We start from the raw sequence: 12,606 nt of genomic DNA, 5'->3' as shown, positions 1-12,606 counted from the left end.
GAAGATAATAAAAACACAATGTGGAGAGTACAAAGTCGAAGAAAGCAAAGAAAAACTCAAGTCCTCACCCAATACAGAAAAAAAACGCAGAAGACAGGCTTGACCTGCAATGATTTCCATTCTGAGTGCGATGTGTAAGACAACAGGCAGTTTGTTGCTTCTGGAAAGCATGGAGTCATCATTTTCTTCAGGACATCCTTGATCTTCTGGTTCCTCAGGCTGTAGATGAGGGGTGCACTCCTGGAGGAACCACCAAGTATAAAACTGACAGTGCCAGATCCAGGGAAGGGGAGGAGATGGAGGGGGGCTTCAGGTAGGCATAAACAGCAGTGCTGGTAAACAGGGAGACCACGGCCAGGTGAGGGAGGCACATGGAAAAGGCTTTGTGCTGTCCCTGCTCCGAGGGGATCCTCAGCACAGCCCTGAAGATCTGCACACAGGAGAAAAAAATGAAAACAAAACAGCCAAATCCTAAAAAGACATTAACCACAATAAACCCAAATTCTGTGAAGTTGAAGTTTGAGCAGGAGATCTCGAGGATCTGGGGAATTTCACAGAAGAACTGGCCCAGGGCATTGCCCTGGCACAGGGGCAGGGAAAATGTATTGGCTGTGTGAAGCAGAGCATTGAGAAACCCACTGGCCAAGGCAGCTGCTGCCATGTGGGCACAAGCTCTGCTGCCCAGGAGGGTCCCGTAGTGCAGGGGTTTGCAGATGGCAACGTAGCGGTCGTAGCACATGATGGTGAGGAGGAAATACTCTGCTGAAATGAAAAATGCAAACAGAAAGACCTGATAGCACATCCTGCATAGGAATGTCCCTGGTGTCCCAGAGGAAGTTGGCCATGGCTTTGGGGGCAGTGGTGCAGATGGAACCCAGGTCTGTGAGGGACAGGTTGAGCAGGAACAAGTGCTTGGGGATGTGCAGGTGGTGGTCAGAGGCTACGGTGCTGCTGATGAGGCCATTGCCCAGGAGGCACGCACGGTCGAACTTTGCGCCCAGGGAAAGGGTGGCAGCCTTGGAACATTTGGGCACAGGGTGTCCACAAGGTGGGTTCCCGCGGGACGACATTTGGGGCATCGGGAGTCCCCAAGGGGGTTTCCCGAGGGATGACATTTCAGGCACCTGGGGTCCCTAAGAGGAGTTCCCGAGGGACGAAATTTCGGGCACCTGGGGTCCCCAAGGGGGTCTCTGGGGGGTCTCTGGGGGGTCTCTGGGGGACTCTGGGGGTCTCTGAGGTGTCTCTGCGGGGTCTTTGGGGGTCTCTCAGGGGTCTCTGGGGGGCCTCTGGAGGGTCTCTAGGGGTCTCTGGTGGGTCTCTGGTGGTCTCTCAGGGGTCGCTGGGGGGTCTCTGGTGGTCTCTGGGGGGTCTCTGAGGGTCTCACAAGGGTCTCTGGGCTGTCTCTAGGGATCTCTGGGGGGTCTCTAGGGGTCTCTCAGCGGTCGTTGCGGGGTCTCTCAGTGGTCTCTGGGGGCCTCTGGGCGTCTCTGCGGGTCTCTGGAGGGTCTCTCAGGGGTACCTGGGGGGTCTCTGTGGGATCTCTCAGGGGTCTCTGGGGGTCTCTGGGGGGCCTGTCAGGGGTCTCTGGGTGGTCTCTGGCGGTCTCTGGAGGGTCTCTGGGGGGTCTCTGGGGGGTCTCTGGGGGTCTCTCAGCGGTCTCTCGGGGGTTTCTGAGGGTCTCTCAGAGGTCTCTGGGGGGTCTCTGGGGGTCTCTTAGGGGTCTCTGGGGGCCTGTGGGGTGTTTCTCAGGGGACTCAGGCGGTCTCTGTGCGTCTCTGGGGTGTCCCTAAAAGTCTCTGGGTGTCTCTGGGGCATCTCTCCGGGGTCTCTGGGGGGATTCTGTGGGGCTTCTCAGAGGTCTCTGGGGGTCTCTGGAGGTCTCTGGGGGATCTATGGGGGTCTCTGAGGGATCCCTGGGGTGTCCCTGTGTGGTCTCTAGAGGTCCCTGAGGGGGTCTTTGGGGATCTCTAGAGGTCTCTGGAGGATCTATGGGGGTCTCTGGGGGTTCCCTGGGGGGTCTCTGGGGGTCTCTGGGAGTCTCTGGGGTGTCTGAGGGTCCCTGGGGGATCTCTGGGGGGTCTCTGGGAGTCTTGGGGGGTGTCTGGGAGTTTCTGGGGGATCCCAGGGGATCCCCAGGAGGGTTCTTGGGGGGTCACACGGGGGTCTGTGGGGATTTGTGGGGGTCTCTGGGGGTGTCTCTGGGGGGGCTCTCAGGGGTCTCTGGGGGGTCTCTGGGGGTCTCTCAGGGGTCTCTCAAGCGTCTCTGGGGGTCTCTGGGGGTCTCTCAGGGGTCTCTCGGGGGTTTCTGTGGGTCTCTCAGGGGTCTCTGTGGGGTGTCTGGGGGTCTCTTGGAGTCTCTCCGGTGTCTCTGGGGGACCTGTGGGGGACCTCTGGGGGTCTCTCAGGGGTCTTTGGGGGGTCTCTCAGGGGTCGCTCAGGGGTCTCTGGGGGTCTTTGGAGGGTCTCTCAGGAGTCTCTGGGGGGTCTCTGGGGCTCTCTCTGGGGGGTCTCTGGGGGTCTCTCATGGGTCTCTGGGGGTCTCTGGGGTCTCTGGAGGGTCTCTCACAGGTCTCTGTGGTCTCTGTGGGCTCTCTGGGGGTCTCTCAGTGGTCTCTTGGAGTATCTGAGGTGTCCATTAAAGTCTCAGGGGGTCTCTGGGGGGTCTCTGAAGGTCTCTGGGAGTCTCTCAGGGGGCCTCTCGGAGTCTCTCGGGGGTCTCTGTGGGTCTCTGGTGGTCTCTGGGGGCCTCTGGGGGGTCTCTGGGGGTCTCTGACAGGTCTCTGTGGGTCTATTGGGGGTCTCTCAGAGGTCTCTGGCGGTCTCAGGGGATCTCTCAGGGGTTTCTGGGCTGTCTCTAAAGGTCTCTGGGGGGTCGCTGAGTGTCTATCAGATGTCTCTGGGGGGTCTCTGGGAGGTCTCTGGGGGTCTCTGGGAGTCTCTGGAGGGTCTCTCAGGGGTCTCTGGGAGGGTCTCCGGGGGTCTCTCAGGGGGCTTTGGGGGGTCTCTGGGGGTCTCTCAGGGGTCTCTTGAAGTCTCTGGGGGGTCCCTGAAGATCTCTGGGGGTCTCTGCGGGTCTCTGTGGGTCTCTGGAGTGTCTCTCAGGGGTCTCTGGGGGGTCTCTGGGGGTCTCTGGGAGGTCTCTGGGTTCTCTTGGAGGGTCTCTCAGGGGTCTCTAGGGGTCTGTCAGGGGTCTCTGGGGGTGTCTCAGGGGTCTCTGGAGGGTCTCTGGGGGGTCTCTGGGAGTTCTCTGGGTGGTCTCTGGGGGCCTATCAGGGGTCTCTGGGGGTCTCTAGGGGTCTCTCATGGGTCTCTGGGGATCTACGGGGGTCTCTGGGAGGTCTCTCGGTGTTTCTCCGGGGTCTCTTGGAGTCTCTGGGGTGTCCCTGAAGGTCTCTGGGGGTCTCTCAGGGGTCTTTGGGGGGTCTCTCAGGCGTCTCTGTGGGGTGTCTGGCTGTGTCTCAGAGGTCTCTGGGGGGTCTCTGGGGGTCTCTCAGGGGTCTCTCAGAGGTCTCTGGGGGTCTCTGAGGTGTTTCTCAGGGGTCTCTGGCGGCCTCTGGAGGTATCTGGGGGTTTCTGGGTGCCTCTGGGAGATCTCTGGGGGTCTCTGGAGGTCTCTCAGGGGTCTCTGGGCTGTCTCTTGTGGTCTCTGGTAGGTCTCTCAGAGGTCTCTCGGGGTCTCTTAGGGGTCTCTTTGAGTCTTTGGGGGGGTCCCTGAAGGTCTCTGGGGATCTCTGCGGGTCTCTGGAGGGTCTCTCAGGGGCCTCTGGGGGTCTCTCAGGGGTCTCTGGAGGGTTTCTGGGGGTCTCTTCAGGGTCACTGGGGGGTCTCTGGGAACTCTGGGGATCTCTCAGGGTTCTCTGGGGGGTCTGTGGGGGGTCTCTTGGGCCTCTGGGGGTCTCTCAGGGGTCCCTTGGGGGTCTCTGGGTGTCTCTCAGAGGTCTCTGGGGGTCTCTGGGGTGTCCCTGAAGGTCTCTGGGGGTCTCTCAGGGGTCTTTGGGGGGTCTCTCAGGGGTCTCTGTGGGGTCTCTGTGGGGTCTCTGGAGGGTCAGTCAGGAGTCTCTGGAGGGTCTCTAGGGGTCTCTCAGGAGTCATTGGGGGGTCTCTGGGGGTCTCTCAGGGGTCTCTGGGGGGTCTCTGGGGGTCTCTCAGGGGTCTCAGTGGGGTGTCGCAGACCATGCCTAGTGGAGACTGCACACACCAATGTGATGTAAAGCAAATCCCAAGTTTATTCAAAAACACAGGTATATATGACCTCAAGTGACCCCGCCCCAGGTGCGGTGGTCTGACTCCAATTGGTTGAGGCTGGAAACATGTCCTTTTAAGGTGAAAATGAAACCTGTAATGTGGCCCTCCAGACCCACCTGAATCAGAGCTGCAACAGTTGGGTCTCTGGAGGGTCAGTCAGGGGTCTCTGGGGGGTCGCTAGGGGTCTCTCAGGAGTCATTGGGGGTGTCTGGGAGTCTCTGGGTGCCTCTGGGAGGTCTCTGGGGGTCTCTGGAGGTCTCTCGGCTGTCTCTTGGGGGTCTCTGGTGGGTCTCTGGGGGTCTCTGGGGGTCTCTCAGGGGTCTCTTGAAGTCTCTGGGGGGTCCCTGAAGGTCTCTGGGGGTCTCTAGGTGCCTCTGGGAGGTCTCTGGGAGTCTCTGGAGGTCTCTCAGAGGTCTCTGGGCTGTCTCTTGGGGTTCTCTGGGGGTCTCTGGGTGCCTCTGGAGGTCTCTCAGGGGTCTCTGGGCTGTCTCTTGGGGTCTCTGGTGGGTCTCTGGTGGGTTTCTGGGAGTTTCTGGTGAGTCTCTCAGAGAGTCTCTGGGGGGTTTCTCAGAGGTGTCTGGGGGGTTTCTGGGGGTCCCTCAGGGGTCCCTTGGGGTCTCTCAGGGGTCTTGCAGAGCAGGTCCTAGTGAGACTGCACACACCAATATGATGTTCAAGCAAATACAAAGTTTATTCAAAAACACAGGTATATATGACCTCAAGTGACCCCACCCCAGGTGCAGTGGTCTGACTCCAATTGGTTGAGGCTGGAAACATGTCCTTTTAAGGTGAAAACGAAACTTGTGAGGTGGTCCTTCAGACCCACCTGAATCAGGGCTGCAACATCTCCCCCTTTTGTTTCAAAGAACAAAGCAAAAATGCAAACAACATAATACACATAACTCCTTAGCTAACTCATCCAATGGGGAAATTGTTACCATTAGGATACTATCCAGACTCATGCATATTGCAACTTCAACAGAAATGCTGAAAATTTTGAAAATTGGGAAATAACATTTTGAAAATCTTAAATTTTGCTAATTCAAGACTTAACAGGGTATTTGCAGGTTACCCATCCCTACCTCCCCCTCTCTTTTCAAAATAGACTTTTGGAAGGAGGTACAGTAACCTTTGTAAACTAACACAAACTAATACATGACTAAGACACGTATGTTTGGAGTTTGAAAACTTACAACTAGTGCAAAACAAGAAGCTTTTCATTCACGTGTGAAATTGTGGTCCTTTCTGTGCAGTCGTCACCGCACAGACCACTGTAAACAAACTACGAATTTTATTAAATTTTGTGCAAAGTGTCCAAGAGTGCAGAGTGACTTCACTTAGCAAAGAAGCAAGTTCAGTCCAGCTGAACTAAATCTCCTTATGCAATAGTTCAAGGTTCATTCTCAGAACTTCTGTGTGGCCACTACAGAGGTTGAGAATAGCCTCGAGTCTCAGTCACCTTATACACTCTTGGTAAAGCAGCAAACAAGTGTGAATTCACAGGGAAAATTCACAAAGGCTAAACATAACCACGTACATTCTGCAGAAAATGTTCAGCAGCTGAGGGGACAGGTGTCCTTATCCCTACAGCCTGCTGGGCAACTTGGCAGTGCAATAAGCTCAAAACTGCACTTTAACTGAAAGTTAACAGAATTTCAAAATACAGGCTAAACAACATGCTCTTGAACTGGACTGTTCTTGTTTGATTGGACAGTTAACGACTAGTTCTGCAAATAAGACCAATCAAACAAATCATAATAACAACTAGGATCAATACTCCTTGAATTAACGCTGTTTCTTGCCAGGTTATTAGGCTCAAGGAATGAACCCATTTCTTTAAAGGAGAAATGTTAGCTGTTAGCTTGTCAGAATTGTTTTTCACTGCTTGTGCTTCTTTGGAGTGTTTGTTTAATTCTGTGGAACATATTCCTTTAAACTCATCACATTGGTAACCATGAATCATCAGCAAGAATCTTAGGGCTTCTCTGTTTTGTAATACTGCTTGTTCTATCCTATCAGCATCTGTTGAGAAATCATTAAGCATTTTGGCAATGATGTTTAGTTGTTCCTGCACCCAGTAGTTAAGCATTTGCACTAAACGTAATGCTCTGTCTACACCAACTGGGGAAAAAACTGCTGCTAGCAAATGTCCTGTATCACTCCAATGTTCTATGGTGTTTTCCTCAGCTTGAGGACTAGACCACTTAACATGCTCTTGTATTGATTGTGTAACTTTGGTCAGCTGGCTTAAGTAACAAGGTCCACTTTTTACCTGGGCAGGTATTCCAGGCCATGCTCTATTACCACAAATTAAGAAATATCCAGGAGGCAACGCTCTTCTCTGGTTTCCTTTGGTGTGAACCAATCTTGTTTTTGGGTAGCTTGTATTTTGTGAACCAACAACATTCCAACACCAACTGCTATTGGTGTAACTCTTATTATGAGGAGTGACATCTCTGCTTCCCACAGGAAAATATTGCTGTGACCAGTGTTTGTTTGACCATTCTGATACACTGGAATGCACAGGGTGAAATTCAACACATGACTCATTTCCAGGGAGAGCTCCTGCTAACCTTAGCTCTTGGGGATCCCTCTCTAAGGAAGTATTCAATTGCCATATGATGTCTGCTATGGTTTCTCCAGTACCACTGCAGGACACTTTTGCTTCCTCAATACCAAAAGGAATGAAATCTTTGATGTTATGATAAGGTATTCCTATAAGGCACACTCTGTTTGGTTCTCCTGCTTTAACCATGTTATCTGAGCAGAAATTTTCTAGATTTGCCTGTTGAGAAAGCATTATCCATACATTTTGATTAGTAACAGCAACAAGGTAAGACACAAATGCAAGAGATACACTTAGATACTCTCTGGATTTAACTACCCTTTGAATTATGGTGGCTAGATGCTTTCCATCTGGCTTCACCATAGCTGTGAAGGCTTCTGAAATGGTCTTTTGAGTTACCAGAGGCTTCCCTATTTTAGGAAGGTAAAAAACAGCTAAAGCAGCATTTTTGGATCTTTCAAATCCCTTTTTTACTACATCGTGATTCCCAGCTCTCCCCACCCTGTTCCAAGCAGAGGCTTCTTTTTCTTTCGGTGCCGTGCCTTTAAACGGCTGTGATGTTGCTCTCCATTCTGGGATACAGCCGGTGGGTGTGGCTGTCGGTGATGGAGGCTGCAGGTACCAGGTTGCCGGCGCAGGGGCAGTCCCTACCGGCGCTGAGGGTTCCGGTGCCTGTGTTGGCAGCTGCGGGCAGCGCGAGGCTATCGGGGAGGGAGTCCCCGCTGGTGCTGCAGAGGTTGTGTCCTGTGCGACTGGCGCTGTGGGAACTCATTCCCGGGACGCTTGCGCTGTGGAGGGTGCACAGTGAAGGGAACGCCCAGGGGCAGCTCCGCGGGCTCCGCTCCACTGGGGAGGAGTCTCTCCCCTCTCCATGACGCAGTCGATCCACACAGGAGGTGGTGGGGGTGGCGCGGGAACTGATCCGCCCCAGGGGCGGGCAAATTCGGAGCCGACCCCGGCCCCTGCGGGCTGCGGCGGACCCGCGCCTGGCGCATGCGCTGTGATTTGCATGCAGTAGGGAGGGGGATTGGGCGGTCCTGGCGCCTCGTGGTAAGGGCGCGCCGTTCCTTTGTTTGATTTCGCGGGCTTTGCGATCACATGGTCTCTTTGTTTTCCTGGCCACGCAGTTTCGAGTCCTGCCGAAATGTCTCCCACGGCAGTTTTCTGCCGCAACGGAGCGACTCCGGAGTACTCACGGGGCGGCGGGGAGCACGGCGGAGGCACGACTCCAGCCCCGAGGTACCCGCACGGCATTGGCGGCAGCGGCGGTGGAGCCGGCGCTGAAAGTGGATGGACAGGGGGAGAGAAACTCCACGGGGTTTGTCCCCCCCTCCACATGTCTCTCTCGGCTGAGGGCATTCCCCATCGCGCCTTCTCGGAGTTAGGATTTAAATAAAAGTCACTCACGGTTTGGAATGGCTGGATGTTTTCTGCGGCGTGTCTCGTGGGGTTCCAGGGTTGCTGTTGAGGTCTGGCCGCTCCTACAGCGGCAGCCGGTGGTACAGGCAGGTAAAAGGTGGGCTCTGGGCTCATTTGCTGTGCATAGGCTGTTTCTTGGTAGTTATAAGGCAGTGCAAAGACGACTTCTTGGCTTTCTGCGGTGACGAACAGCGTGGAAAAGCCTTGATTCCATGGCTGTTGTGATTCCATCGGGTTTTCCGGAGCGGGAGCGGGCAGTGCCGCGTGTGGGTACGGGAACGGCACCGCGCTGGCTCCGCGGCTCAGCTCCGGGCTCCACTCTTGTGGATAAGGCTGCGGCGATGCCGAAGGGAACGGCAGTGGGGGTACCGCGGGCGGCAGCGGTGTGGCAGAGGGGTACCGTGGCGGGGGTACCGCGGGCAGCGGTGCCCACGGCGGTGCAGAAGGATGTTCAGGGGAAAAGCCACCCTGCAGAAGCAGGCTTTTTTCCCTTCTCTCCGGTAGCTCGAGGTTTTTACGGGCTCGTTCTACCTCTAACAGCATTTTCCTTACAGCTGCATATGATGGAATGTGCGGCAAAAATTCTTCGGGTGCAGTTTGCACTAAATTCCACAAATCTGCCCCAATATTGTCACACAATTCTATAGAAAACGTGGAATTGGCATCGGTTAAATGCCCCCGACTAAAGCACCAGTCCAAAAATTCCTGTAATGCTTGTCTCTCAATGTTTGTTTTTGTAACATAAGGTAGTTTTTCAAATTTATCAAGCACAAAGTTCATTTTAGTCGAGTTGGAATTTCCCATGTTTCTTTAACTCACGGGTTCGAAGGTCGTGGTTCCTTCAGTCCACGTTCTTCCAGCAGCTCTCAAGGCCACTACACAAAACTCCCAAGTTTACGGGAGACAGAAGCTCTCGGAGGCTTCTCCACAAAGCACCCAAAAAAACTGGGGCATAGCAGCTCTCGGGGGCCACTTCTTAAGGTTCTAGGCAGGTCTGCAGGTGGCTTCCATGTCCTCAAATCACGTTGAGGTACACCAATTGTTGCAAACCAGGCGCTAGTGAGACTGCACACACTAATATGATGTTCAAGCAAATCCCAAGTTTATTCAAAAACACAGGTATATATGACCTCAAGTGACCCCGCCCCAGGTGCGGTGGTCTGACTCCAATTGGTTGAGGCTGGAAACATGTCCTTTTAAGGTGAAAATGAAACCTGTAAGGTGGTCCTTCAGACCCACCTGAATCACGGCTGCAACACAGGGGTCTCTGGGTGGTCTCAAGGGGTCTCTCAGTGTTCTCTGCGGGGTCTCTCTGGGGTCTCTCAGAGGTCTCTGGGGGGTCTCTGAGGGTCTCTCTGGGGGCCTCTCAGGGGTCTCTGGGTGGTCTCTGTGGGGTCTCTGGGGGTCTCTTAGGGGTCTCGGGAGGGTCTCTCAGGGGTGTTTGAGGGTCTCTAAGGCATCTCTGGGGGGTATCTGGGGGTCTCTCAGGGGTCTCTGAGGGTCTTTTAGGGGCCTCTGGGGTGTCTCTGGGGGTCTCGGGAGGTCTCTCAGGGGTCCCTTGGGGGTCTCTGGGGGTCTCTCAGGGGTCTCTGGGTCATCTCGGGGGGTCTCTCAGGGGCCTCTGGGGGGGCCCAGGGGTCTCTGGGGGTCTCTCAGGGGTCTCTGGGGGATCTCTCAGTGGTTTCTGGGGGTCTCTGGGATTCTCTCAGAAGTCTCTGGGGGTCTCTGGGGGTTTCTCAGAGGTCTCTGAGGGGCACTCATGGGTCCCTTGGGCATCTCTGGGGGTCTCCCAGGTATCTCTGGGGGTCTCTCACGGGTCTCTGGGTCGTCTCGGGGGGTTTCACAGTGGTCTCTCAGGGGTCTCTCAGGGTCTCTGGGGGGTCTCTGGGAGTTTCTGGTGAGTCTCTCAGGGGTCTCTGGGGGTCTCTTGGGGGTCTCTCAGAGGTCTCTGGGGAGTCTCTCAGAGGTCTCTGGAGGGTCTCTGGGGGACCCTCAGGCGTCTCTGGGGGTGTCTTGGGGATCTCTCAGGGGTCTCTTGGTGGTCTCGACGGATCTCTCAGGGTTCTCTGAGGGGTCTGTCAGAGGGCTCTGGGGGGTCTCTGAGAGTCTCTCTGGGGGCCTCTCATGGGCCTCTGGAGGGTCTCTCAGGGGTCTCAGGGGGGGTCCCTCAGGAGTCTCTCTGCGTCTCCCAGGGGTCTCTGGGGGTCTCTCAGGGGTCTCGGGGTGATCTCTGAGAGTCTCTCGGGGGTCTCTGGGGGTCTCTGGGGGTCTCTCAGTAGTGTCTGGGGGGTCTCTGGGGGTCTCTCAGGGGTCTCTGTTGGTCTCTGGGGCTCTCTAGGGGTCTCCGGGTGGCCCCTGGGGGTCTCTGGGGGGTGTCTGGGGATCTCTCAGGGGTCCCTGGGGATCTCTGGGGATCTCTCAGGGGTCTCTGGACGGTCTCTAGGGGTCTCTAGGGGTCTCTGGACGGCCTCAGGGGGGTCTCTGGGGGTCTCTCAGGGGTCTCTGGAGGGTCCCTGAAGGTCTCTAGAGGTCTCTGGGGGGTCTCTGGGGGTCTCTTGGGGGTCTCTTGGAAGTTCGTGAAGGTCTCTGGGGGTCTCTTTGGGGTCTCTGCGAGGTCTCTGGAGGTTTCAGGAGGGTCTCTCAGGGGTCTCTAGGGGGTCTTTGGGGGTCACTCAGGGGTCTCGGAGGGGTCTCTGGGGGCTTCTGAGGGGTCTCATGGGGGTCTCTGGGGGTCTCTCAGGGGTCTTTGGGGGGTCTCTCCGGGGTCTCTGGGGGGTCTCTGGGGGGTCTGTCGCGGTCTCTCAGGGGAATCTGGGGGGTTCTCTGAGGGGTCTCTGGGGGCCTCTCACGGGTCTCTTGGAATCTCTGGGGGGTCCCTGAAGGTCTCTTGGGGTCTCTGAGGGTCTCTGGGGGTCTCTTTGGGCATCTCTGGGGGTCTCTCAGGGGTCTCTGGGGAGTCTCTGGGATTCTCTGGGGGTCTCTGGGGGGTCTCTCGGGGGTCTCTTGACGGTGTCTGGGGGGTCTCTGGGGGGACCCTGAAGATCTCTGGGGGGTCTCTGGGGGTCTCTCGGGGGTCTGTTGGAGTCTCTGGGGGATCCCTGAAGGTCTCTGGGTGTCTCTGGGGGATCTCTCAAATTCTCTCAGGGGTCTTTGGGGGGGTCTCTCAGGGGTCTCATGGGGGTCTCTGGGGGTCTCTGAGGGGTCTCTCAGGGGTCTCTGGGGTTTCTCAGGGGTCTCTGGGGGGTCTCTCAAGGGTCTCTGGGGTTTCTCAGGGGTCTCTGGGGGGGTCCTGGAAGGTCCTGGGAAGGTCCTCGGGAATCTTTGGGGGTCTCTGGGTGGTCTCTGGGAGCCTCTGGGGGTCTCGGGAGGGTCCTGGAGGTCTTTGGGGTTCTCGGGAGTTGTCTGGGGAGTCCTGGGGGGTCTCTGGGGGGGGGGGTCTCTCAGGGGTCCCTGGGGCGTCTCTCGTGGGTCCCTGAAGGTCTCTGGGGGTCTCTCAGGTGTCTCTGGGAGGTCTCTCAGGGGTCTCTGGGGAGACCTTCAGGGACCTCTGAGAGACCCCCCAGAGACCTCTAGAGACTTTCAGGGACCCTCCAGAGACCCCTGAGAGACCCCCAGAGACCCCCCAGAGACCGTCAAGAGACCCCCAGGGACCACCCGGAGACCCCTAGAGACCTTCAGGGACCCACCAGAGACCCCCGAGAGACCCCCGCAGACCCCCCAGGGACCCCTGAGAGATCCCCTAGAGAGCCCCAGAGACCCCTGAGAGACCCCCAGAGACCCCCCAGACACTACTGAGAGACCCCCAGAGAACCCTGAGAGACCCCCCAGAGATCCCCCAGAGACCCCTGAGAGATCCCCCAGACACCCCCAGAAACCTTCAGGGACCCCCCAGAGACTCCCCAGGGACTCCTGAGAGACCCCCTGGAGAGCCCCCCTGTTCTGTACCGTCTCCGAGCTCCACACGTTCTCTTCAGCCTGCAAAAACCCGTGAGTTGCCAAAAACTGCTCTCTTAACTCTGTTTTGCTTCGTTTTCATCTGTGGAGGCTGCAGCACCTGCTGCCAGTTGTGTTCCAGCTTTCCGATGCGAGAGGATTGTTCCTGCGTAGTTTGAAACTGGCGCTTCCTGCTCCGATGGGAGGGGGCTGAGCTCCCTCCTGTGCGTCCCGAGCTTTAACTGCCATGCGCGAGTCTCGCAGGGCATTGTGAGGCTTGTAGTTGGACAGACAAAGCGTTGCATTACGTCACCAGTTCCTTGCAACGGCTTATGGGAAATGTAGTCTTGCAAAGACCCTTGGGAATTGTGGCTCCAACATGCATGTGACAAACATGAGCTGTGTCAGCGTAAGAGAAAACAAGCAGCCTGAACGGACCTTAA

At 56.3% G+C, this 12,606-nt stretch overlaps 1 protein-coding gene across 1 annotated transcript; it reads right to left on the bottom strand.

Moving 5' to 3' along the window:
• Positions 1-214: 214 nt before the first annotated feature.
• Positions 215-739, bottom strand: LOC139680683 (olfactory receptor 14A16-like). The gene has a single exon (XM_071573531.1). It carries the CDS (start codon positions 737-739, stop codon positions 215-217), a length of 525 nt encoding a protein of 174 aa, XP_071429632.1.
• Between the last annotated feature and the right edge of the window lie 11,867 nt (positions 740-12,606).

The sequence above is a fragment of the Pithys albifrons genome, chromosome 19, assembly GCF_047495875.1.
Source record: "Pithys albifrons albifrons isolate INPA30051 chromosome 19, PitAlb_v1, whole genome shotgun sequence".
Taxonomy (NCBI): domain Eukaryota; kingdom Metazoa; phylum Chordata; class Aves; order Passeriformes; family Thamnophilidae; genus Pithys; species Pithys albifrons.
The sequence above is the reverse complement of the archived record's forward strand: the minus strand, read 5'-3'. Positions and strand labels throughout refer to the sequence as shown.

Bases quoted from the DNA above. Each gene is read 5' to 3' on its own strand.
- LOC139680683 (XM_071573531.1), bottom strand. From the start codon at position 739: ATGTGCTACGACCGCTACGTTGCCATCTGCAAACCCCTGCACTACGGG.